The sequence below is a fragment of the Lonchura striata genome, chromosome Z (genome assembly GCF_046129695.1).
Source record: "Lonchura striata isolate bLonStr1 chromosome Z, bLonStr1.mat, whole genome shotgun sequence".
Classification (NCBI taxonomy): domain Eukaryota; kingdom Metazoa; phylum Chordata; class Aves; order Passeriformes; family Estrildidae; genus Lonchura; species Lonchura striata.
Window position 1 is genome coordinate 3,281,317 of NC_134642.1, and position 25,735 is coordinate 3,307,051.

The 25,735-nt window shown below is 39.8% G+C and overlaps 1 protein-coding gene across 1 annotated transcript in view; it reads left to right on the forward strand.

The window, feature by feature from the left end:
- CPLX1 (complexin 1) overlaps positions 1-25,735 on the forward strand; it is a 107,074-nt gene that overhangs the window by 45,200 nt on the left and 36,139 nt on the right. The window contains exon 3 of the mRNA XM_021533876.3: positions 18,563-18,738. Within this exon, the coding sequence (XP_021389551.1) occupies positions 18,563-18,738 (176 nt within the window). The remainder of the gene's footprint in view (positions 1-18,562; positions 18,739-25,735) is intronic.

Below are 25,735 nucleotides of genomic sequence, written 5' to 3' on the forward strand. Positions count from 1 at the left end.
GCATCTTTCCTTCTGTTGAATTATAAAATCTTTTAATGGATAAATAAAATGTTTGATACTGGGCTTGGAGTGATCTCCTTTTCCTGCTACAAATTCTGATGGTGTTCTTAACTTCATTTTAATTTCTGTTGTGGCCTTCAGTTTTACATTGAAGTACAGTGTTAGTCTACATATTGAATTACAAAAACCTTGGATTTCCATATGCAGACTTAACACGGTACTTCAAAATTCCAAAGTATTATTGTATATCTTGTTGATCTAGTTATTTAAAAACTTCTTGTTTGATAGAAGCATGTTCCACAGCTAACAGAGGAAGTGTTGACTTTCAAGGCAAAATAAAATTATGACAAAAATGGCTCTATTTGGTTTTGGGGATGCTATCTTTCAGACATTTTTCCTGAGTGACTAGGTTGCTTGTGCTGTTAAATTACTAGCAGAAATAAATATCCAAATGCTTAATTTGAATGTCTGTAACCAAAGAGCTGGTTATCTTGAACAGTATGCTTATCTTCTTAAACTCATAAGCCAATATGTAACATGCTCCACATGCTAAAGGATAATATTCTCTTTAGTCTAGCTCTATTTTTGCCTTCACTAATAGTAATTTGACTATTACATGGTTTAGACCTCATATATCTACTTAGTCATCCACAAATGCAGTTCATATATGTGAGGTAGAAAAAAAAGAATGCTAGAAGGTTATTCTTAATTGCCCTGAAGAGATAAGGTCCATTTTAGCTATATAATGTCAGGCTGTCATTATATCTTCCTTGCATTTTACTGCCTCCGTGTTGAATACAGTTTCTTCCTGAACAAGAAGGACAAAATAATCCCATTGGAAGTGAGTGTATTTGAGGGATAGAAAGGACTAGTTCAATTTTTATCCAGAGACTTTTGTTGCAGCACTCAGTTCATCTGTGAAAGTGATGCCATCATGATCTTTCCCTTGACAAGAATCCATTCCTGTGGCCTGAAGGAATGTTTCCCCATTTGGGGAAGAGATGGAAGCAAGAATTTCACTTACTGAATGATCTTTCTGGCAGAATAGTCTTGGTATGTCAAAGTATTCTGATGGTAACAGCCCTTCTGAAACTTCCAATCACCAAAAAATTATCCATATCAAGTAGCAACAGTGTAAAATACTCACACAAATACCCACAGACTTTTCCAATGGCAACAAAAAAAATCATGTCTTGGTAAGACATTTGGAAACATGATGTGTCTCAGCTTCCATAAATGGTAATAAAATTCCTTCCTTCCTTCCTTCCTTCCTTCCTTCCTTCCTTCCTTCCTTCCTTCCTTCCTTCCTTCCTTCCTTCCTTCCTTCCTTCCTTCCTTCCTTCCTTCCTTCCTTCCTTCCTTCCTTCCTTCCTTCCTTCCTTCCTTCCTTCCTTCCTTCCTTCCTTCCTTCCTTCCTTCCTTCCTTCCTTCCTTCCTTCCTTCCTTCCTTCCTCCCTTCCTCCCTTCCTCCCTTCCTCCCTTCCTCCCTTCCTCCCTTCCTCCCTTCCTCCCTTCCTCCCTTCCTCCCTTCCTCCCTTCCTCCCTTCCTCCCTTCCTCCCTTCCTCCCTTCCTCCCTTCCTCCCTTCCTCCCTTCCTCCCTTCCTTCCTTCCTCCCTCCCTTCCCTCCCTCCCTCCTCTCTAATACATCTCTTCCTTTCTCTTCCTTTTCATCTTCACTTTTCTATTAATAGTTTCTTGTAGCCAAGCTGTCACATTCCTGTCATTCTTGATGACCTACATTTGTGGCATCTCACTTACCTTGACAAGCTGCACAGACCTTTCATATAGTGCAAAAGGACTCTAAATTACATATTTCCATGAATGTGCACCTATTCATGACAGTACTATCTGCTTACACACCCAACAAAATACACAGTTCTGCTATTAGGTTACTCTTTCAGACTACTGCTCTAGGTGAACTCATAAATTTTATTCAGCTGCTGGAAGATATTTCCAAAGATCTTCTTTGATTAGGATGCATTTTTTGATTCTATTTAAAATATATTCACTTCCTATAGCTGAGGATATATAAACATTAAATGTTTTTTTAATTCACTTTTTTCCCCGAGCATAGAGTGAATGTCCAGCTCTTGGCTTTTCACAGGAAAAAATTGGTGGCTTTTCAGTATTGCAGCCCATCTGTCTGCAAAAATGATGTTGATTCCAATTACAGTTGTGATCGCAGACAGATTGAAAATAAGAGTTCTTCCAATTCTTCTGGAGAGTATTAAATATTTCAGTGCTGAAACTACATCCCTCCTTATGCCTGCCATTCTTGTTTGTAAGCGATGATCCTAAATATATTTAATTGTCTGTTGGAGTGACCAGTATTGTTTCCTATGCAAGGCTTGTAATTGTGCCTTTCCCTCCTTTCCTCTGCATATGTCTGTGTGTGTGACTACAGCATTACATGTCAGCTAGTGCAGCTGGCTACATGTTGGATTATGTTTCAAGCAGCAAACAAGCTATAGCTGTGAAAGGATTTTGATTGTGCTGTCATGTCAGCCTTGCTCCAGCGACCTTTGATTCCAGAGCAAGTACTAAGGTTACAAAAAAAAAAATTTACCCTGAACAAGTCTCTTTGTAGCAAATGATGCATTCTGTTTGTCATCACTGGCTTTCACTGTGGAAGCATGGGTTTACTGACAGTGGAGTTCATACCACTCTCTTCCAGTTGAAGCATAATGGCCTGGGGTCTCTGTTTGGTAATGAAAGCTTTAAATTTGGTCTTTGTGGTCCCTTGGGTCTCAAGGTTAGTGGGCATGGATTGATATCCTACAGGGATGAGGGTTTTTTATGAGATGGTAATTCCACATCCTGCCATAGTAAGTAGGTATTAAAAATCCAGGGCTTTTTCCCTCTTGGCCTAGGGTAGGGAAGTGAACATAGGATTGTTCTGGATTTGATGACTCTGTAGGTAATCACAGATGTGTTGAAATGCTCTAGTATATCCCTGCTGTCTCTTGGAAATCTTGTGTAGCCAGTGGGCTCCCAGCTGGCTGGGAATGTCTGGGTTGAGCAGCACAAGTAGCAAGAGCTTGGGAAGGAATCTGTTAGTATGAGTATGTTTTATCTGGGTTGGTTCAACTACATCAGCTATTATTGTGAGCATACATCTACAGCAGATACAGGAGAAGCTCTGCAGCCACCAGAAATACTGTCCTGACATTTGAGGACAGTTTTTGCTGCTCCTACCAACCGCTAATACTGCAGTGCTCAGAATCACAGCAAGGAGAGGTCAGTGTAACCAATGCACATGTGTGTGGATTGTTCCTGATCTAGAGGACAGGTGACAGAAACATCAAACAGCACCAAATGTGGAGCTGCAGAATTTTCTATTCAAGCTAAGCTATTGCCAAAGTCTCATGTTACCTTCCAGTTAGTCCATCCTTAAGTCTGAATAACATAATTTCTGGTTCCATTTTGGCAGTAATGGCATATTATGTCATATTTACCTTCAATACAGTCCACAGAGGATATATTGTGAAAAAAATGGAAAAAGATAATTTGATAGTCATCTTTCTTCTAGGTAAGAGACCCTGCTGTGATGCCTCCATAACATGATTAAGCTGCTTGACAAACCACTGAATACTGCACATTTGTAAAACAATTGGTTTGGTAGTAATTCAGATGTGAATCTATGAATACAAAGGACCAATGTGCCTGGATACAATATCTATTTGTCACAAGAAAAAAAAAAAAAAAACTGCAGCTTTTTAGCAGGGTATGGGAAGAAGTTATTTTATACACTGAATGAATATGGTAGTCCTTTCTTCATGGCTCTGAGGGATTCTGCTACCCCTGCCTTAAAATGCTTAGAGAAAGCAGGATATAGTCCCTATTGATTGTGTTGGATTTGGTGTTTGGGAATTTAGAACTATATATTATACTTCCTGCCCTACTTCTGCCACAGTGTAGTATCAATTTTTTGGGCTCTTTCAAACTCTGACTTTTCTGTTGTTCAGACGAGGCAACAGGTGTGGCTGTGGCTTGTAAAGAGAGCCTTGTGGAGGACTGCTTTTTGCACTCCTGCTGTGCCTTTCATTCAGGAAAGAAGAGGGGCAGATTGTGTCTGGAAAGCAGGCTTGGGAGACTTAAAACAATAGACAACATTTTCCAAAGGAAAAAGAAATTCTTGCTTGAGCTATAGCTGTCCGAGCAGCCCTGACCATCATCTCCACCATCTTTGGAGCAAGGGAGAAGGTGATATTCATACAAGTAATGAATGCAGGGTGAATATAAAGCTGTGTTTCTTTATATATCAGCTTTCTCCATGTAAATCCAGATGAATTCAAGGAGTCAGAGCAATAGGCTTACACAACTCTTCCCTTGTCCTTTTCACTAGATAGGCATACATAAAAATGTTTTTGTTTTGGTTTTTTTGGTTGGTTTTTTTTTTTTTTTTTTTTTTTTTAGTACTGTATTGCTACCTTTTCACTTATGTAATATTCCCCTGAGTTGAGGTTATTGTAGAAATCTTGAAATCTTGTTTTTGTCATCTTTTATCCTTAAATGAAGATACGAAATCTCAAATTAGGCAACAGTTTAAAGTCTTTCATAGAAAAGTTTTCCAAAACCATTTTCTTGTGGTTCAAAAGTGTTTCTTGCCCTTCAATTTTCTTTTGACTCTCCTGAAGTAAAAAGTAAAAAGTACAGAAATTGCATCAATTATTTTTCTTGCTCAATTATCTCCTGATCCCTTGAGCTTTTCTGAGTAATTCTATAGACTGAGGTAACACCATACTATGCTGAAAAATGTGTGGATCAATAGGAGGCATGGCCCACATATTAAAAAAGGTGAAAGAAAAAGCTACTGATGGAAGACTGAAAATAGAACAAGCACATCTTCTTCAATCAAGGCTACAAGGTGACTTACAAGAGGTCTTTGCTCCCTGAGTGTTCATCAGCACTGTGGGACTTTGTCTCCTGAAGCAAATTGGTGTAAAATTCTGCAAGAAAATGTACCTAACTTCCTTTACTGAGGTCTGCATATTCAAAATGGGTTGTGCAATTCCCACTGTGATGGAGACTGAGCAAAACACCAGGATATGAAAGAGGCACCAAGGGCAAAGCTGAAGTATAGGCTTCAGTAATGTTAGATAGCTGGAGTGGCCTTAGATTTGTCAACAAGTGATAAAGCCTGCCTGGGGAACTGCCTCACAAATCTGTTTCTGCCCTGTAAAAAGGAAAAGCAGCCTTTGTTTTGAGGGTGGGACCCATAGGGGTCTTCAGGACCTAGAAGCACAAATGGAGTGGAAGAGAAGGCTTGCCTACAAAACAGGAACATGCACAACAGGAATGATACCTGCATCAGTTTGGGAAGAGATGTTTCTTTCTCTTTCCAGATATTTTAAGGAAATTGACTTTCTTAGTCTGAAAAATGGTTTTTCTGGATGTCACATTAGATTTACTGCTCACAGTCTCTGGGGCAATTTTTCTGTTGAGATGTTCAAAGGCCTGAGTTGCAAACTGTGTAATGAGATCCTTGAAAAACATTTGCAGGCAGTGAAAAAATTGTGAAGTCACCTTCATAGAGGGGAAGATAATGATGTGGAGTTCAGAGTTGTGTTAATCAACACTAAAGGCTAATCCAGAGTGTGGTGTGTATGAAAAGAGACAATAGCCACAGAGCTACTGAGAGCTGTGTTTCCTCAGTCCAGAGACACGGGGATTTACATTCTGACATTCTTTATCTACATGCTTGTGAAGGCAACTTGTTTATGGAAGTTTACGCAGAGCAAAGGTTTCATACTGAATCTGCATCTTGCCAGCACAAAGATTTTCAGATTTGCAGGTGAAAAACAACCACCACATAATAACCAAACAATGACAGCTTTGAAAAGGACCTCATACATCTTATCTAATTATCATACTTGAAGCATTAACAGTTCAGCAGACCTTTCCTATAAGTTATTTATCTTGCTTTATTTTTACCCTCTATTTTAAAAGAATGTGTTTTCAACTTTGTATTTGCATCTATAGTCTGTTAGAATATGAAATGATGTAATACATTAATGACTGCCTTGCCATTGATTTTTCTTATTACTTTGTTTCAAATAATCCCCTAAATCTTAGACTGAAAGTGACTTCAGTTATTTTCTTCTCATGTCAGTTTTGGCATCTCAGATCTCTTGAAAGCTTTGAACTGACAAGGGACCAAGTACTGTAGCAGTGCTTCTTCTATTTTTGGGTACTTTTATTCATTTTTGAAGATGTCTAAAAGTACTCCACTACATGTTATTGAAAAAGAATCCTCAGTGATGTAATGTGATGTCAAATCTGTTAATAAGTGATTTGAGAAGTCACATCTCTGAAGTTTTTTTTTTTTTTTTTTTTAATTAAGGGAAGTTAATAACTTTTTGGATAGTTTTTATTCTTGAAGTCCTGGAGGCACACTTAGACATTTAGTCTCTAATTTTTTCTTCTGGATAGATGGGTCTGTTCCATCAGTTCTGCATCCATGAAGGAACTCCCACATAAAACTGAAATAACCCAAGCTGCAGAGAAAGGAGAGAGAGCTACTTTGTCTAGCAAATACAATGCTTTTGTGTGTGTGAGTGTGTGTGTTATGCTTCTGTCTATGGGTGTATGAAGAAATCACTGAGAACAACCCAAATTTAAAGAGTTCTTCCTGGTCACAATGTGTCTGCAATCACCGGTGTTGCTTCACTGTGGAAGTTCCACAGCTCCTTATAAAAACCCTGTCTCCTCCACTCACAGCCTGCCTAGTGGCCCTTAGGCTTGAGAAAACGTGACAGATCACTGGCAGAAATTATGTTAATATTTTTTCAAAGAAAACTTGATTCTATTAAGTAAGATGGGACTTACAAGCTCCTGACTTGAGTAAAAGTGCATTCCAAAGAATGTTTTTCTCTGGTATAGTATCATCCCACTGAAATCACTGTAGCTACCAAGAAGCACCACAGCACCAGCATATTGCTACCCTGCTGTTAACAAGCACCCACATTTCTTGAAGTATATTAAGAAATAAGTGAAGGTGAAGTAATTATTTCTAAGGAGTACCTATCTTTCCTGTTATATAAGTATTTTTACCAGCTAAGATCATTAGAGCTGTTTAAACTTCTCTTGCTGCTATGTAGAAATTCCCAATGACATCTCATCATAAAAATTCAACTACTTGGGGAAAGCTCATAAAGTTTCCTGAAGATTTGACTGAATCTTTTTAGGACTTTCTTGTGCGAGAAAGTTGTGTTTCAGTGATGGCTTAGCTTATGGCTCATCCCAGTGCCCTTATGCAGTGTCATTTCTTCCTGCCAATACATTAGTCTATTTCAAGGAGATGAGCCATCTTGGAAAATCTTTGGGGGGCCAGGGAACAGTTTGCAGTCTACCACCCGAGGAAGCAACTGAGGCAGCCATAATATCTTGTTAACATGTCTGGTCTTCTTGTTTATTTTGTTTGCTTGTTTGATTTTGTGGGTTTTTTAAAAATTATTTTTATTATTTTTTTAAATTATTTTTTATTATTATTATTAAAAATATATTTTCTTGCTCTTTTTGCTACTTAAAAAATTCATCTGGCTTCAGAGCTAACATATTATTTTAAGGCATCTGGTAAGAAATCACAGAATAGTTTTTTGGAAAGGACCTTCAAAAGGTCATCTAATCTACATCCTCCTCCACCCCTGCCCCAGGCGTTACTTGAGTAATCTGGAACTTGAAGGTCCATAAAGGAGCAGCATGTGCCCTTCCAGGGCAGCAGAGATAGGTGACTTGCTTCCACCAGAGCGGTGTCACGTTCTTCTGACTTCCTCAGTCTCACAGCTGTCTTCAGGTAGGTTTGGGCTGGCTGCCAATTCAGAAACATTCTACATATATGTACTAAATGTGTCACCAAATGTAGTGTTTCATGGTGTTGCTTCAATTTCTGTTAACCTCTCTTTAAAGCAACAGGAAGATTCCAGTCAGCAGGATTATCTTGCAGACTGATGTTTCTGGGCTTTCTGAATAGACTCATCATCCTTGTTAGCCAGAAGAAGACCATCATTTTCCAAGGCAACAGAGAAGGTCTGGAATCTGTCACCAGGATGAATTTAGGAAATCTGTTGGAGCAGCAGAGATTTACACAGTTAGCATTTTTTTTTTTTTATTATTATTATTCAGCTGTTCTTTCTGTGCCAAAGTGAATAATTTCTCTGGAGCAGGAAAGCAGGACTGAAACAATCATAAATCACAGGCAGATAAATATTGTGGCAAGCAGATCTGCTTTCAAGTCCTTTTTTTTTTTCCTGCTGGAACTACAAGCTGCATGTGACTAATGCCAGAATGCAGCAGTGCAGGTGGGGTCCTGTGAACAAGATGCCTACATTAATTTCTCCATCAGTAGATATCAGGTAAGCAAGCCCAGAGGAGAATTCTCCTCCTAAGATAGGTGCTTCCACTTGGCCTGAAGAATCTCATTCCAAGATCTGTGACTATCTGGAGTAGACCTCCATGAACTAGATGGGGAACCTGCTCAGAGATTATTTACAGCTACATTCTAGCTGGGTCATAGTGGTCAGGAGGACGAGCATTTGCCAGGGATTATTGATCAAAACTGCAACACAAGAAACTGCATTAATGCTATACAGGGAGCTGTTCCTGCATTATGGTAGTGGGGTTGCATGGAGTGTTCCCCTGAAGAAAGGACTGAACCCTTCCAGGTGTAGATCTGGCTCAAAATTGCCTGCATTGAGAGGCTTTACAACACAAACAATGAAGATCAACAAAATTCACGAGAAGGAGAAATGGGAGTACCTCCCAAAGGTGCATGCAGCATCTGTGGAGCAGAGGCAGTAACAGAAACTTACATTATCTTAATTGCTGTAAATCTTCTTAATCTTAAAACGTCTCTTAATCCCTTACCATGTAATAAAAGACATCACCTTGTCTTTTAGCGAAAAGATTTGTGTCATAGTTCAAAAGAACAGTGTGTGGGTTGCTATTTTCATCTAGTGCACTGGGAAATGTATTTATACAATGTGCCTGAAAGCAAGGCAGAGTGCGTTTTAGCTAGGCTTGCACACACTTTGCAGCATAAGTAGGAGACTGTGGCCCCCCAGGTATCTTGGAGTAGTAATGATCCCTCCAAAAGCAGTCAGATTTGTGCTCTTCAGCTGGCAGCTCAGTCTGGTAACCCAGAATCACTCCCCATGATGTCTGCATCATTTTCATTTCTCTTCCTGTGCAAGCTCCCTGTAGCCAGCGGGAGCACAGTGGTTGAATATTCTCTTAGTGCTAGGTACTGGAGAGTGATGATTGCTTTTGTTTCCATCTTTCTGCTTTTTCCTCTTGCCACTTTGAAGCAGGATTTAACTGGTAGGAAGCAGGTAAAAGGAGTCTCAGGAACCTGCCTGCTGTGTGTGTTGGCCTCTGGAACAAAAATACCTCCTCCTCTCTTTGCACAGCTGCAGGATCTTGAAGACTCACAACCTCAAGCTCTTCTGCAGTGGGCACAGGCATCAGTGTGAAATGGGTAAGGGAGAGTGCTCTGTCACAGTGCCTGTTTATTGAAATATTTGTGTGAAGTATGTGTGAGCAAAAGCCTCAGTTCTATCTGTGGAGGGATCTGAGCCAGCAACATGATGAGCTGCAGTTGTCTGATGATGTGCCCCCAGCCCAAGGCACATTTTAGGGTCAGGCTGACCCAGCCACATTGGCACTGCTAACACTGACCTTGTATGTGTTTATTTGTATGACAAGTTTGTAGTTACAGGTGTGCTACTTAAACACATATCCACACTGAGGTAGAACCTTGTATAACAAAACTGGAATATAAATTATGTTTTAAAATTCTATTCTTTGATCCAACTGTTTTTTCTCATCTTCAGCAGGACTTGTTTATGTGAACTCACAACATTTCCAGACAATCTGTTTCCAATCAATGCAATTATTACTTTTATGAATGACTGAAGCAATAGCTTATCCTAACAGCCTGTGTGTCTTCAAAGGCAGTGGCAGAAGTGCTTCACCATTATTTCAATTGCAGAATGATGCAGTCAGATGAAAATTAAACCCATGCAGAATGTGAAATGGGTTTATATATGGAAGTGAACCTAAGTTTCTTCTGCAAAGCCTTACCCTACCCAAGCCAGAGGTATCTGATAACTTTCCTGCAGCTTCAGTCTTTGCACATTTGTGTTGTATGTTTGTGTCAATCATCTCATAATGTACTACCATCTTGTACATAATGTACCTCCATCTTGTAGTTCTCAGCATGAAATGGTGTCATCATATTTATGGTTATTTGGTGCACACTCTTGTATCAGAAAACAATTGTTCATGCTGCTTGGTAGGCTTCATGAAAGGTTACAGAGCAGAAGGAGAATGAAAGAGTCCATCAGAGGATATTAGTAAAATATATTTCAGCTAGGGAGTGTGTGTTTTTTGTAGGTGGTTTTTGTTTTGTTTTGTTTTTTTTGTTTTTTTTTTTCATCTTTTTTTACAGCAGAGGAGTTTCACAAATGAATGAATGAACTGAAGTGAATATTTTACTTCTCAGAGATATTAACTATACTGAATCAAAAGTGCATGGCACAGTATGAGATAAGAACACTAACTATGATGCATACAAATCAGACACAACTGACAGGCCATCAAGAGTGTTTGAGATTTTTCAGAAACTGATTATAAAATGTAGCACCTGCTTCAGCCTGGAAAAACATCCATAGGATCATTTTCAATAACAGATATGTATTAGCCAAGTGGTGGTTTCTCATTTGTCATGAAATGGAAATAGTGGTTGGCAATTAAAAACCTCAATAACAGATGACAAGCAAAGTGCTAGGTCCTGCTGTTCAGTCACAACAACCCCATGCAGTGCTACAGGCTGGGGCAGAGTGTCTGGAAAGATGCCCAGCAGAGAAGGACGTGGTGCTGCTGATTGATGGCAGCTGAACAAGAGCCAGGACCGTGCCCGGGTGGCCAAGAAAGCCACTGGCACCCAGCCTGTGTCAGCAATAGTGTGGCCAGCAGGACCAGGGCAGGGATTGTCCCCATGTACCCAGCACTGGTGAGAGCACACCTTGAGTTCTGTGCTCAGTTCTGGGCTTCTCACTATAGGGAAGACATTGAGGTGCTGGAACATGTCCAGAGATGTGAAGTGATGGAGCTGGTGAAGGGTCTGGAGGACAAGCCCTACAAGAAGCAGCTCAGGAAGCTGGGGGTGTTTTTCCTGGAGAAAAGAAGCCTCAGAGGTGACTTCATCACTCTCTACACCTGCTTGAAAGGAGGTTTTAGCCACCTGGGTGTCGGTCTTTTCTCCCAGGTAGCAAAGGACAGGACAAGAGGAATTGGCCTCAAGTTGTTCCAGTGGAGGTTTAAGTTGGATATGTGGAAAAATTTTAGCAGCAGAACAGTTCTTAAACATTGGAACAGACTGTAACCATGAAGCAGTAGAGTGCACATTTCTGGAGGCATTTAAAACACACGTAGACATGGCACTTAGGGACGTGATTGGTGGTGGAGGGACGTGATTGGTGGTGGACTTCACAGTGTTAGGTTAGCAGTTGGAACTGATGATCTTAAAGGTCTTTTCCAACTTACATGATCCTATGATTCCATGAAAAATAAGAGAGTTCCAAAGGTCCAGGATATTGGACAGCAGGCCTAATATGAGATGAAATGAATGATACCTGAAAATGATGAAATTTATGTCTCCACATAAATTTCATGGGGAACTTTACTGTTTTAGTTATAGTTGTATTAAAAGGACATCACACCAGTGCAAAGAAATAAATAATATACTAAGTGAAGGATTCACTTACAAATACGAATTGCTAATTGCAAGCTAGAAGGAGACAATAGGAAAGGAATTGATCCATTAATTACACAAATGTGCAGGTACCAGGAGATTGATGTTGGTTTGTGTTCAAGTACTGTACTGTCCCTATGTAGCTAGAGAGGAGCTGTCACTGTGCAGATGGAGATTACAGAGATAAAAACTTGGAGACTAAGATTTTAGTTAAAAAATTATTTTAATGAGGCTGACAGAGTCATGCTGTAAAAATGTACTTTCCATTATCCAGCAAAGAAGACTATTCAGCAGCTTGTAAGGTAAGAAAAATCTTTTTCTGTTAAAGTGACTATCTACCTCATTCACTTTTTGGCTTCAATACCCATCTGCAGAGTGAAATACAGGTCTTGCACTTGTTTCAACTTATTACTGCCTCAAATAATGTGGAAAAAAAATTTCTAGAAAATACAAAGGGCCTCCATTTGGCTCTGTACCAAGCTGGCAAAAGGCTCTTCAACATCAGCCTTTAAAATCTACCTCAGTGTCTGCAAGGGAAATGACACATTACCATAGTGGTGATGTTTTGAAATAGTTGGTGTTCTAAATACCTCCAAATATCCTTAAATATCTCATGTATCTTTAGAGAGAATTTTCTCAGTTTACCAGTTTGTTTCCCTGCAAGAAAAAACAGTTTTGTTTGGCAATATCTTTTGTCTGGGTTGGATACAGAGAGAGAGAGATTTAAGTAAAATACCAGAGACAGAGAAAGTTGAGTCTAGGGACGGAGCATGGCTGAAGGTCCCCAGTAGCAGACCATTTTTCAGTAGTGTTGATTCATAAACAAAGTTTATATATTGGAGCTTTGAGTGCTCCTTTTTTACTCCTTTGTCTTACCTGTTTTTGTTCTGCCACTGCATAACTTGTGCAGGACACGTGCTCCATGGATCCTCACTTGACATGTCTAAATGAACCTCTTGGAATCCTTCCAGTGTCTTTCCCATGATATCACAGAAAAGATAATGCTGAAGAGGATATGCTTCTCACTGACCTAGAAATCAGCATAAACTCATAGATTGTCCCAGGGAGCAGAAATGCATACAAATGCATCCTATCTCAGTTGTGTTGAGATTTGTGATGAGTGGATCAGGAAAAGTAAGCATATCTCTGTCTACTCAGAGCTTTGAATTTAATTGATAATTTCTTAATTTAATAAAATGTTAATAGTCCTTATCAGAGATCCCCACATTATGAAAAAGACCAGAAAACAACATTCTCCAAGGTACTATAATTTCTCAAATGAGCTCCCCAGCTGAACTTGGCATCAGTTCTTTGTTTATGAAAGGAATCATTAATCAGTTTCCTTAGGTGTATTAGTTTTAGTTAATTGATAAATTGTGATGGTTTCTTTAGGGCTATTCAGTATTAATATTTAAGCATAGTTTTTTTGTTCATGGAAGTACCACTTTTGAATGTTACACAATACATTCCTGAAAGGGTGTTTCACTTTTATTGAATCTGTAGCAGGAGGAAGTCACATGTTTTGGTTGTTTTTTCCAGACATAAGCTTTATATCATAGCCTTGATGATATTCACTGATGTCAATAAAATGTACTTAGTTCTGATTCTGAAGTGATTCTGCAAAACTGAGTGACCCATTCCTGCTCCAAAGCAGTACTCTGTGATTAGCTCCTTATGTTTGGATGATGTGATAAAGAGAGATTTAGAGATTCTGAGGAATCTGTTGTCCTGTCTATTCAATCTAAATATGGCTCAGGCACAAATATTACTTCCAAAAAAAAAAAAAAATCACCAAAAAAACCAAAACAAAAAAAAAAAACCCGTAAAATTCCCTCAGCACATGCCTTTTTAGGTGTGTTTCCTGTGAAACTTGTGTCTGAGAGGGAGAACTTTTGCACCATTCTCTGATCTAAGCATACACACATGCACACATTCTGAAAGACAGGTTTGGGTATTACTTGTCTACAATATGAAATGAGATATTTGCAAAGGAAAAGCTTTTGATTTCGCATAATTATCTTACCTAAAACAATGCTGCATGAAAATTTCCATCATTCTTTAATTAATTAAGGAGGCCTAAGATATTTCTATTTCTCTGGAAGTCATCCTTAGTAATCCTAATCCTGTAGCTTTCCCGGCACACAACTTTGCCTGCCATATTTTTGACATTTATTTTTTTTAATCAAATATCAAATTCAACAGCACTCTTTCAAGCTGATTTGTGAGTTTTCATTTTCTTTATAAAAGCTGGATTGATGTCAGTCAGCTATTGAGGGGTTAGCTCATGGCTGATGGGGCTTCTGTAACAGAGATCTAGCAGTTAAGAATTTACTTCAGATACAGGATATGTTTGAGCATGTACTCTTCACCATTTTCCTTGCAAAATTAACTTCAGTCACTTTCAGATGTAATTCAAAACACTTGTAAGGCTGTTGTTCATCTACTAGGGTTGTTTAGTCCAACCTCATTCTCAGACAGGGTTACCTACAGCAGGTTGCTCAAGGCTGTGGCTCATGAATTTTTAAATATCTCCACAGATGGGGACTCCACTGTAACTTTCTGCAACTCGATTTATTTTTTTCTAATATTTAAATTGCATTCCCTGTACTTGAGTTTGTACACATTATCTCTTCCCTTGTCATTGTGTCTTGAAGCCCAGAACTGGGCACATCACTCCAAATTTCTGCACAAGAGGGCTGAGTAGATGGGCAGGATCTTTCAACTTTTAGACAGCAGTGCTGCTAACGCAGCCAAGAAGACTTAACCTTCTCTGTTGCAAGGACACATTGTGAGCTCGTGGTCAGCTTCTTGTCCACCATAACCCCAAAGCCTTCACTGTAAAACTGCTTTCCAGACAGATGGCTTACTTTTTTGCTGTTTTGCTGGGGAATGTCTCCCACATGTACCTGAACAACCATATTACTCTTTTTCAGATGCATACTGACAATTTAACCCAGCAAAACTCACACAAATGCATATATCATATTTTAACCCCAACCCAGCAACCAAGCACCATGCGACTGCTCACTCACCCCCCACCACCAGCTAGAAAACTTGTGGATTTGAGATAAAGGCAGTTCAACAGGGAAAGCAAAAGCCTTGCATACAAGCAATGCAAAACAAGGAATTAATTCACTGGTTCCCATCTCCAGGACAGCAGGGCCCCCTCACAGTGACTTGGGAGGACAAATGGCATCACTCAGATATTCCCCATTCCTCCTTCTTGTGCCCAGGTTTAATACAGTCCTGGAATACCCCTTTGGTCACTTTGGGTCACCTGTCCTGGCCATTTCCCCTCCCAATTTTCATTCACCACCCAATTCTTCCTCACCAGTGGCAGCACAAAAAGCAGAAAAGGCCTTGACTCTGCCTAAGCCATGCTAGGCAGTAACAAAAATGTATAAAAAACATATTCAGCACAAGTCCAAAATGCAACCCATAAGTAGTTCTCTGTGAAGAAAATTAACTCTACCTTGGCCAAAACCAGCACATCATATCTGAGTACACCCATAGTATTTGGTTTAACATCTGATTGTTAGCTATTTAGCCTATATGGACTAAAGGAATTATTATTACTTTGTGACAGCTGCCATGCCACTTATTTTCACACTACTTCTGGGATTTTTTTCCATATAGAAGTTTTTTATTCTTTGAGGGCAGGGCTGTTTGTAACCAGAAAGGTGACAACTGGCAATTGTTGTCCTGGAGCTCTAGCTGTTTGTGTTTCCTTTCTGTAGCCTTCTCTAAAGATGTTAGAAATAATGTTGATTGAAACTCCTAACTGATTAATGAATAGTGTAGCAGTCTCTGACTTCTCTTTGTGTGAACGTATATGTCATGGTTGGGGTGTGAAAGACAAGAAGATGAAATAAAGACAAAACCTCCCAGGTTTATTATACGAACAGATTCACTAAGTATGTCCGTCTTCTGTTTCCTGGGAAGCCTCAAAATTGGATTTAAGGACACGACAACTGCTCTTTCCTTTTGCTTCTGCCTATAACTGATGCACTTCAGTTGCACGTAGATGAATTTTCTGGAATCTTTGCTGCTGTACTGCTAAAACCAGAAGCTGTTATCCAGGGAATGTTAACAACAAAGTCTACCATTTAGGATGAAAAACAAAGGAGATGGAAAAAAAAAAGCTTTTCTAAAAGTAACACAAAATTCCTTAGTTAAAATGTAGTGTAAATTTTTGGTTCTCGTAATACATTCCTTCCAATTAGTTAACAGTGCAGCATTTCAAACACTTAGAAAGTTACTTTGCAATCACAGGTGAATTAAGAGAATCTATGAGGATCCTGATTTTTGTTCTTTTAAGTGTCCTGTATGCTGAATGGCTGCAGAACAAAATGCCTTATGCATTTAAAAACTTGGTCTTGTCTAAGAAATAAAAGAAAGTAATGTTATTTCACTTCTTATGTGATGAGCTGAGCTGACATTATAGCTTCATGATTGCCTACAAGTAGTGCTTAGAGCTGAAAAAAAAAAAAATCTCTGTTGCTGAATTCTGTTTCCTAAGTAACTACAGTATAATGCTGGATAGCTCTAACCGGAGGAAAGCTAAAAAGGGATAAACTTGATAGATTATTGAACCCAATTTAGTTTGATAATCAGTGAAGAAATCTTTTGAGGGGGACTCAGAAGTTAAAGGTACTAGTGAGATTTGTGATCACTGATGTTTGCACAAAAAGGCTGCTTAGAGAGGTTCCTGCAGTACCTGGATGTGACACAACTAGGCTGTATTTCCTTTTTGCTTGCTGTGAAATTTTAGCTTACTTGCAGTTTCAGTTAGCCTTCCTTGCACTACAGGAAATAAATTGCCAGATGGTCTGTGTAAATTTTCCATCAATATGTAAGAGTTTCTGTATGACTCTGATCCTGCAATGAAGGATGCAAAATGATGGTAGAGGAAGGCTGACAGTAGACAGGGACCATTCCAGGTGGGGTTTGTCTGGGCTCCCTAGATGTCTTTTTGTTTTAAGCCACAGGTTTCCTAACAATGGAAGTGTCAAGGGGTTTGTGGTTAGGCAGCTGGATATGGATACTCTTGTTTACTGTTGTTATTTCCCACCTGGCAAAAAGGAAAAACCTTTTGTATTACAACCAGATATTGTAAGGCTTGAAATTACCAGTTTCCCCATGCTTCTCTGTGGCAGATCTAAAAGGGACATTTCTCTGTCATATTTTGGGGGATTGGAGGGTTGTTTTTGATTCAGGGTTGCTTTCAGCTTAGGGTTCTGGGAAAACATTTGACCTGGAAAAGAAGTGTGGAGAAAAAAGGGATCTGCTTAGCTGTTCACAAATTCCTTGGTGGTTATTAGAAGCAATAGTTGATCTGGTAAGTGCCATCACTATGGCAATTCAGGAGGAATCATTGTGACAAGTTGCAGATGTTTCTTCCCTCAAGGATCAAGGTTTCACAATCACTATCCCAAGAACTGATGTGGAAAGTGAGAGCAATCACAGTCCTCCAGCAGAGCTGACACACTGGAGAGTAATCTATAGGGGTAATTTATAAAGGGTACTGCTAACCTCTTTCCTTCACTTAGCCTTTGATGAAACCAGCAAAAATTACTTGTCAGTTCTTTGGTAGTGTCTCCTTCCAGCCCAAGCCTTTGTAAAGGCCAGAAATCTTTGCTTTATGGAAAACAAGAGATGCTGAGTATGTGTACTTGTGACTGTGTAAGAACAAGGCTGTCTCAGATTAAATCAGTTAAATCTCAGCGAGCCAATATGGAGGTGTCCTGACTCAGCATTAGGGACCTACAGTGTTTTTCCAGGATGAAGGAACCTCTTCTAGTAAAATATGCAGTGTTTTCCTGCTGCAGGCAAGGTCCAACTGCTTCCAAAGGGATGTGTCTTCTCTTTATCCATGTAACCAGGCTTGATCCTGCTGCTGCCCTGCTGTATCACAGTACATGCTCTTCCCCTTTCCTCAGCCACTGTTTTTCTTCCTGGCTGGATGATTGACAGTAATTTGCTAATTAAAATGCCTCTGAAGTACAGGACAAATGGATTTATGCAGCATTTTGGGGATAAAAGGGCATGTAGGAAGCCTCCTCCTCATTTGCATGGTTCTGCAAGGCCTTTGCACAACACCAAAAAACTGCCTTGGGAATACACAGGGAATGAAAACTTAGGAGCGATGTGTATTCAGCAGTGGAACAAGACAAAGCTGTGATCTCACCTAGGTACTAAGCATTAGAGGTAGTGGTGTCCAAGGACTGGTAAGAGACATGCAGAGATGCTGCTACTTTTTGATCCACAGCAGGAGCCTGGAATTCATCAACTCCAACTGTTTGCTAATGCCATGTGGTCCTCCTTGTCATGGGATGTGTAATTTCTGACAACAATTAAGAGTCTTATTACTCATCCCTGCAATCAAGATTTCAAATTCCTTTCCCAGCCCTGGTGTCATTTTGTTCTGGATGTATTACCTGCCTATCACATTAAAGACCCTTCAAAATCAATCTTCAGTCACTTGGCTGAGCTGATAAAGTGAAAACATAGTGTGGATGGCAGCTTGTCCTTTCCAGGGCTGCAAACAAACTATGCTGCCATCATGCAAATCTACAAATTTGGTCTCTTCCTTTTGCTGCTATGCATCTCCTTCCAGTGCCAGGAAACTTAACCTGATCAGGTTTGCTCAGCTCCTGCCTGGGGGGAGTGTGTGCTGCCTTCCCAGTGAAAGGAGAAACCTTTCCAGGTGCAGAGGGAATGGCAGCTGGTCCTGAGCATGTGGAAGGAGAGAGCTGGGGGGGGTGTCACCACATTCTTACAGGGCTGATTTTCTCTTCTGCTTTCTCTAGGGGCTACCAAAGACATGGGGAAGATGCTGGGTGGGGATGAGGAGAAAGACCCAGATGCTGCTAAGAAAGAAGAGGAACGACAGGAAGCCCTGAGGCAACAAGAGGAGGAGAGGAAAGCCAAGTATGCCAAGATGGAGGCTGAAAGAGAAGTCATGAGACAAGGTATTCGAGACAAGGTAGGTAACTGTCTGTCCTGGTTTGAAGAGCAAAACCAGTGAGAGGCTAAGTCAGAAGTACAGTTTATTAGGAAAAAGGGAACAAAGAACTAAATATATACAATAGCAGAAAAGAAGAGCCACTGACAGAGTTAGAGACACAACCTGACGCTGGCTGGGGCAGTGGTAGCAGATATGGTTCTGTCCAAGCAGTGCTCCTGTAGACTGATGTAGTTTCCCTCTGGAGGTCCAGTGCAGAGAAGGTCTCAGCTGTTCCTCTTGGAAGAGGGGATCTGCTTGCTGTCTCCACAACCCCGCTTATATCCTTGATGGCATCGTTTGGCTCCTCCCTCTGGGCAGAGCATCTCGCAATAGAATGATAGAATAGAATCTTCTCAGCCATGTGGCTAAAAGAACAGGTCCTCCTGGAGGCACTCATCTCTGAGTCAGAGATAAGGAAAGAAAGGGATTGCAGCTCCAGGTGGTAATGGAATACACCCCAATGTTATAACCTAGGATACTGGCTTTCAACACACATTGGTCAGCTTGTAATGCCCAGTGAAGAACACCTGTTTTCAGCTGATTTGTGACTAGTTCCCTAGGCGCCTGGATAGAACCAGATAACTACTCTGCCACACAGAACTTTCTAAGTTCTTCCTTGAGCCCGGTTCCTGTTTAAACACACCTCCCACACAGAAAAGCAAAGTTGAAATAGAGAGTGAAGGTGAGGGGAGAAATCCATGTATTTTTTTCATCGTCTGTTATGCACAAATTGTTAAGTCTAGCACACATTATGTTAAGTATTAGAGGCTTCCTTGTCCCTTTGAGGATGCTTTCCAAGTTTGCATTTGTGGTTTGTGAGAAGACTCATAATTCAGTGAGTTTCTCAGAGTGAGTTTCTGTTGCAGTTATCATCTGTATTGATTCCAAAACTTTATTGTGTTGACCACTGATATGGGACAAATCTACTCTAATGCTAATATTTAGGCTTCTACCACTCACATGGGATTACTCTGAAATAAACTTTTTATATGTTGACTATTAGGGGTTGATGTGGAGAGGGAGAAGACAGTTTTGATGCCTCACCCTCCAGGTCAGGTCAAAACTGTCTTTTCAGAATAACTTTTGTTTGTAAGAAGATGTCCTGGTGTTCCAATATCTTGGAAAGAAATGTGGGATATGGTTGGACAAGGGGTTTCTAATGATGAAGGCTTGTCAGGTGACCTATATCACATGCCAAAGAAAATACCTGTAGATAAACCAAGAAAGTCTTGCTTAGTATAAGAGCTGTTCCCCTGAGCAGTTCCTACCTCTGTGCTCTAAGAGCATGTCTTGGAACAGACATAAACAAAACTATGTCTGCATTGGGCCAAACTTCTGACCCAGTTTTGTGATTCACAATGGAAGCATCAATGAGGGCAAGTTTCCCTGATGGCACAGTGCAGCTCACAAAGAGTTACTGAGAATGACTGAGAATTGCTGTTTTGCAAATAAAGAAATTTGGGATTATGCTGCTAAGAAAGGAAGAGACTAGAGGGAATTGTCTAGACTTAGAGGGAATTTGACAGTGCCAGAGAAAGGTATCTATATGATCATTTAAAAGAGGCTACATGTTGACAGAAATGCAGAACATCTACCTGGTCAAAAATTGTTGTTTTATAATCATAGAACCATAGAATTGTCAAATGGTTTGGGTTGGAAGGAACCCTTAAGGATGACCTTAAAGATCATCTAGTTCCAACCTCTCCACCATGGGTAGGGACATTTTTCACTGGATCAGGCTGCTCAGAGCCCCTTCGAACCTGGACTTTAACACTTCCAGGGATGGGGCAGCCACAGCTTCCCTGGGCAACCTGTGCCAGAGCTTCATCACATCTGAGGAGAGAGTTTCTTCCTAATATCTAACCTAAACCCATCCTCTTCCAGTTTAAAAACATTTCCCTTGTCCTGTCACTGCATGCCTGTATAAAAAGTTTCTCTCCCTCCTTTTTATAAGCCCCCTCAAGGTGTGGAAATTTCCAGTGAAGTCTCCCTGGAACCTTCTCTGAAGAACCCCAGCAGTAATGTATTTAATGAATATATACCTAGGGTATCTAGTATATTAATATAAGCATATCAGTGTGTGCATAATATGTTAAATTTGTGTTTACAGTAGAACTGTTTCTAAGCAATGACAAAGGTCATGAGAGGAAAAAAAAAGAGCAGTAAATTTCTCAGTTGCAGGCAAATGAGCTAATGCCAGGGTTTCACCAGTGACTGTCTCTTCTGGACCACTGAATTGTTCCCAGATGTAGATAAGGGCTGCCTTTTTCTTGCTGTTGGGAAAACTGCTGTAGAAGCATTAAAAAAGTCTGAGATGGCCTCTGCTATAATTTCAAGGTGATCTTGTTCATGAGTAGGATGCATACATCCTGAGGTATAGCCAAAGGGGATTTCCCTTATGATACTGGCAACTCTCTGGACTTTGCTGAGCTGGCTGAGCACCGAGTGGCAAAATCTCTTAGAAATGCACTGAATCCTTGAAAGTTTGGCAAGGAGTTTGGTCTATAGAAAAGGAGAACAAGAATACTTGGAGAAACATTATTTGACCTCAGTCAAGGCTTTGGACTGGTGTGGTGGAGTACCTTTGAGATTAGCATCAGGAAATCCTGCTTTGGGCAAGGCATCTGGATTGTGAACTCATTTTCCTGTGGTTTTCTTTTTCCTGGGAGTAATCCCAGGTAGCATGCATTTGAAAGATGAAGGTATTTTCTGCAGAATCAGAAAATATGGATAAAGCTGTAGAAAGGAGCTGTCTCTCTTCCTCTTCCTCTTCTTGCCTTGTCATGACAAAGAGGTGGATTTGGTGATATACAAGACTGTCTTCTAGTAGTGATGATTGGTGGTTGGAAATATGAAACAAACACTGAAAAAATAAAAAAATAGCTGGATTGTTTCCTGTATTACTTGATTATTTAGAAGCTACCTTAATTTCTTCTCTAACTCCAGTAAGAGCAAAAATGCAGAAAAGAAGAAAACTGAAACCTGTGTTCTGTCTGGTATGTATACAAGCACAAGTTACTGTTAGCAGGTATGAATAAAATCAAAGACATTTTAAGTTAGAAGGCTCCATTATGATATTTGCTCATTTCTCGTGTGAGAGAGTGAAAAATGAGCAATTAGTTTGAGTGACTGAATAGGAACAGATTATTTATGCAGAATAAAAGTTTGAAAGTGTTTGTCATAGGTTATGAACCCACAGTCACAATTATTCCTTAGTGCAGCTGCAGGATGTTAGGGAAGCAATCCAGGGAATCACAGCTTCACCAGTGAGCTCCACAGGGCTCTAGGTGGACTAGAGAAAGGAGGGACTCATCATATTTGCTGTTTTTGACTTTTTGCCTTGACTTTCCAACAAGTGTTATGAATGCACTCTCTTGTTTAGGGCTTTGGGAAATGTGGGAGCTATGGCAGGGCTTAAAAGGAATGATGATAGATACCACAGACACATTCCAGCCTGTGTTAACTTTTAAATCTGATCTGTTAAATTGAGACATGTATGCCCCCAACCCAGCATGGGCTGGGTATAGAAGTTACTTAGGGAGACATAGTATGAATTACACAGAAATTAGTTGTTTGGGTTCCCCCACTGCACCCCCCACCATTAAAAACATGCTGCATTTTCATTTGGAAACAAATTTTTAGGAATAACATTTGAACATGACATTTTTAAATAACTGGACCATCAGTTGTCTTAGCTACTACCCAATATCGAGGTCCAGCATCTGGTAGTGAAAATGGATTGAAAGAATGTTTTTTATACACTCACTTCTCTGAGTGTAAGAAAGGGGGAAGAGTCTCTATCCCAGCTTGTCTTTAACCAGCCTTACATGCTGTCATGTGCTATATAGTAAATGGTTTATAGCACTTGGATTATGTGCTATAAAGCAGAAAATCAGTTATATTAATAAGGATTCATGTGCTTACATTATTAAGGATTCATGTCCTATGGAGGACATAGTTTATGTCCAATAAAGCAGAAGTTTAATTATATTAATAAGGGTCTCTGCCCTTCCAATGGAGCATAAAATCTGCAGGAAAGGTATGGAAAAGCAAAAAATGGAAAATTCTAATGTGGAAGAATGAAAGTGGTCTCTACTATTGCAATTGTCCTTGTCGGATGCTGTGTAAAGGTGTGACACTGTGCAAGATAATTTGTTTATACTGCTAGGAACCTCAACTCTCCCACTGCATAAGTCAAAGTTAATTGTTTTCTTAATAAACAGATGTTCAGTATTTCATATCTCATGTGTCTTACAATGTATGTTTTCAAGTGCATTTACTATGCAATATCAAAATTCCAATGGCAATATAATGGATTTCCTCATCTGGGGATTTAATTCTCATGCTTTCACTGAACATAGGTCAGTTCACCCTAAGCAGAGTTTCTTCTGGTATTTTTCAGGGTGGGGGACAGAGTTTTGTTTAGATTTTTCTGTTTGGGAGGTGTGAATGCAGAAGGGTTGTTATGTGATTAAAGCTTTGGCACGAGAAGAATGTTAACAATGTTAGTGGGCCTCAATGGCATGGCAAAAAATGCTCAGAAGTGCTTGTGTTTTTGCAGGCAATAGAGGAATGGCAAAATCTAGGTTTGAAATTTGTTGCTGTAGGCAGCATATCACACATCAGGAGAATGTGCAGTCCTTGCTCTGTTTCCCTTCTGTCTCTGGTTGTGTGCCACTAATTCTCCCATTTTTCTTACTGGGCCATTTAATACTCTCAATGGTTAGACAGTAAGATTCTCTGCAATATTTGGAATTGCCCAAAGAATCATTGGAGGGTTTGAGTTAGAAGGCACCTTAAAGACCATCAAGTTCCTGCCCTTCCCTCTTGTGGTCAGGGGCACCTGCCACTAGACCAGGCTGCTCAAAGCCCCATCTAACCTGACACTGAACACTGACAGGGATGGGACATCCACAGCTTCTCTGGACAGCCTGTGTCAGTGTCTCACCACCCTCACAGTACAGAATTTCCACCTGTTCTGTAATATTAACCTGCCATCTTTCCATTCAAAGTAATTCCCCCTTGTCCTATCATTCCAAGACCTTGTGTATGTCTCTTTCCAGCTTTCTTGTAGCTCCTTCCAGCACTGGAAAGATGCTCTAAGTGTCCCTGAAACCTTCTTTTTTCCAGCCTGAAAAAACCCCAGCCTGGGAAAAAGAAGGTTTCAGGGAAGAAACCTGGAAAAAAGAAGGTTTCATGTCCAGTCTTCACAGGAGACTTTATTTAGGCTTTGTTTCTCTTCTTTGTGACCCTCTGCTGGACTCTCTTCAGCAGGTCCATGTCCTTCTCGTGTTGGAGTCCCCAGAGCTGGACACAGCACTCTATGTCCCAGGAAAACCATCCAAACTATTCAGTTCCTTATGGATATATAACTAATGTAATTTCCTGGTCTTCTGTGGCTCAAGGCAGATGATAATGGATTTTACTTTTTTTTTTGGAATGTAGGAACATTTTTTCTCTTTTCTTTTTTTTGTTTTTAAATCTGATTGCTGAACTTACTTTTAGCACTAAATCACTCAGACAAAAAGGCAATCAGGATTTATAGCTGCAGTCCTAGATTTTTATGTCAGATAATCAAGATGCAACATCATACAATTATTTAATTTTAATATTTCATTAGCATATTTCTTTATGTAACTGGTGCATAGCTCCTAAAATCCCATTTTAGAAGAGGAAAAATAGCAGAATGTGAGTTGGGTCTATTCTTCAGCAATATCAGAGCTTTGAAACTAAACTCCCAGCTCAGGAGTACAAACTTAAATTTGGTAATACTTTGTTGATATAAAATAGCTTCACACTATTAGCTAAACTCTTAGACGTTATACGGTGTTTCATTCTTCATTCTTGTATAATTTCAGATGCAGATATTGCCAAGGGCTTTAAAAATCCCTATACAAAGAATTGAAATCTCACTGCCTGAAAATGTAATTTAGATACTGCAGTTTTGCCTTGTGAGCAAGAAATATAATAGTATATCTGTCATTGGAGACTATTAGCAACTGAAGAAAGTGTAGAAGTCGTGTTAGTTGCATGCCAAAAAATGAAAGATCTCAAAGAAAATATTTTCCTCAGCAATGAATCTCTGTAATTCCAAAGATAAAAATTTTACTATGTACATGAAGATTCTGTCTGATCTCTTCCCTTTTAAATCATTGATGTTAAACCAATGATGTAAATTTTAATCCAGCCATTGTGATCTAATGAAGATGAGACTACTGTTCAGTTTTGGGGCCTTAAAATAATTTTCAGAGATCTATATGATTGGGCAGATGCAGAGGTATCATTAACCAGATTCTTCTGTTTCTACAGTGTATTTTTATAATTCAGGATAAAAAAAAAGTAAAAATTATCCCACTTAGTTTAGTTCAGTGCAGATTCTCTTTGTGGTATAGACAGATGTGCTTACAACTGGGTCACAGGTCCTCTGGCTATGAGAAAGAAAAAGACTTGCCTATGACAGTCCCAGTGTGATGCTTTGGAATACAGGGATTATTCTGTGCCTTCCATTAAGTGAAATGGCTGAGTGGGATGATTTGGAACAGTTGTACCAGAATTAAAAGTGAAAACTGATAACAACTGCACTCTTTGCAGCATTGAGTCACAGGCTGTCCTGGAAGAAGAACACTGCAAGGAAAACATCCCTTGGTGTGCTGCCCACATTTGATATGCTGGTTATTGAGGACAGGCTGTAGGAAGTCTGGGAAGATTTGGAGGAAAGAAACACATTTGCATTGTGATTCAAGAGCATTATAACCCTGCAGATCATTTTCATATTGGTGTTCAGAGGCTTCCAGGGGGGATACAGTGATTTGACTTGGACTAGGCTTCTGACCTTCTGCCAGAACTTTTACCCTCAACCAGTTGTATGCAAGGATGTCCTGACTGGCCTGTGTTGCCTCTGAGTCAGATTCTGGAGTTTCTTTTATCAGTGTTTACACAGATTTGAGTAGCACGAAGCTTCACCATCAAACTTATT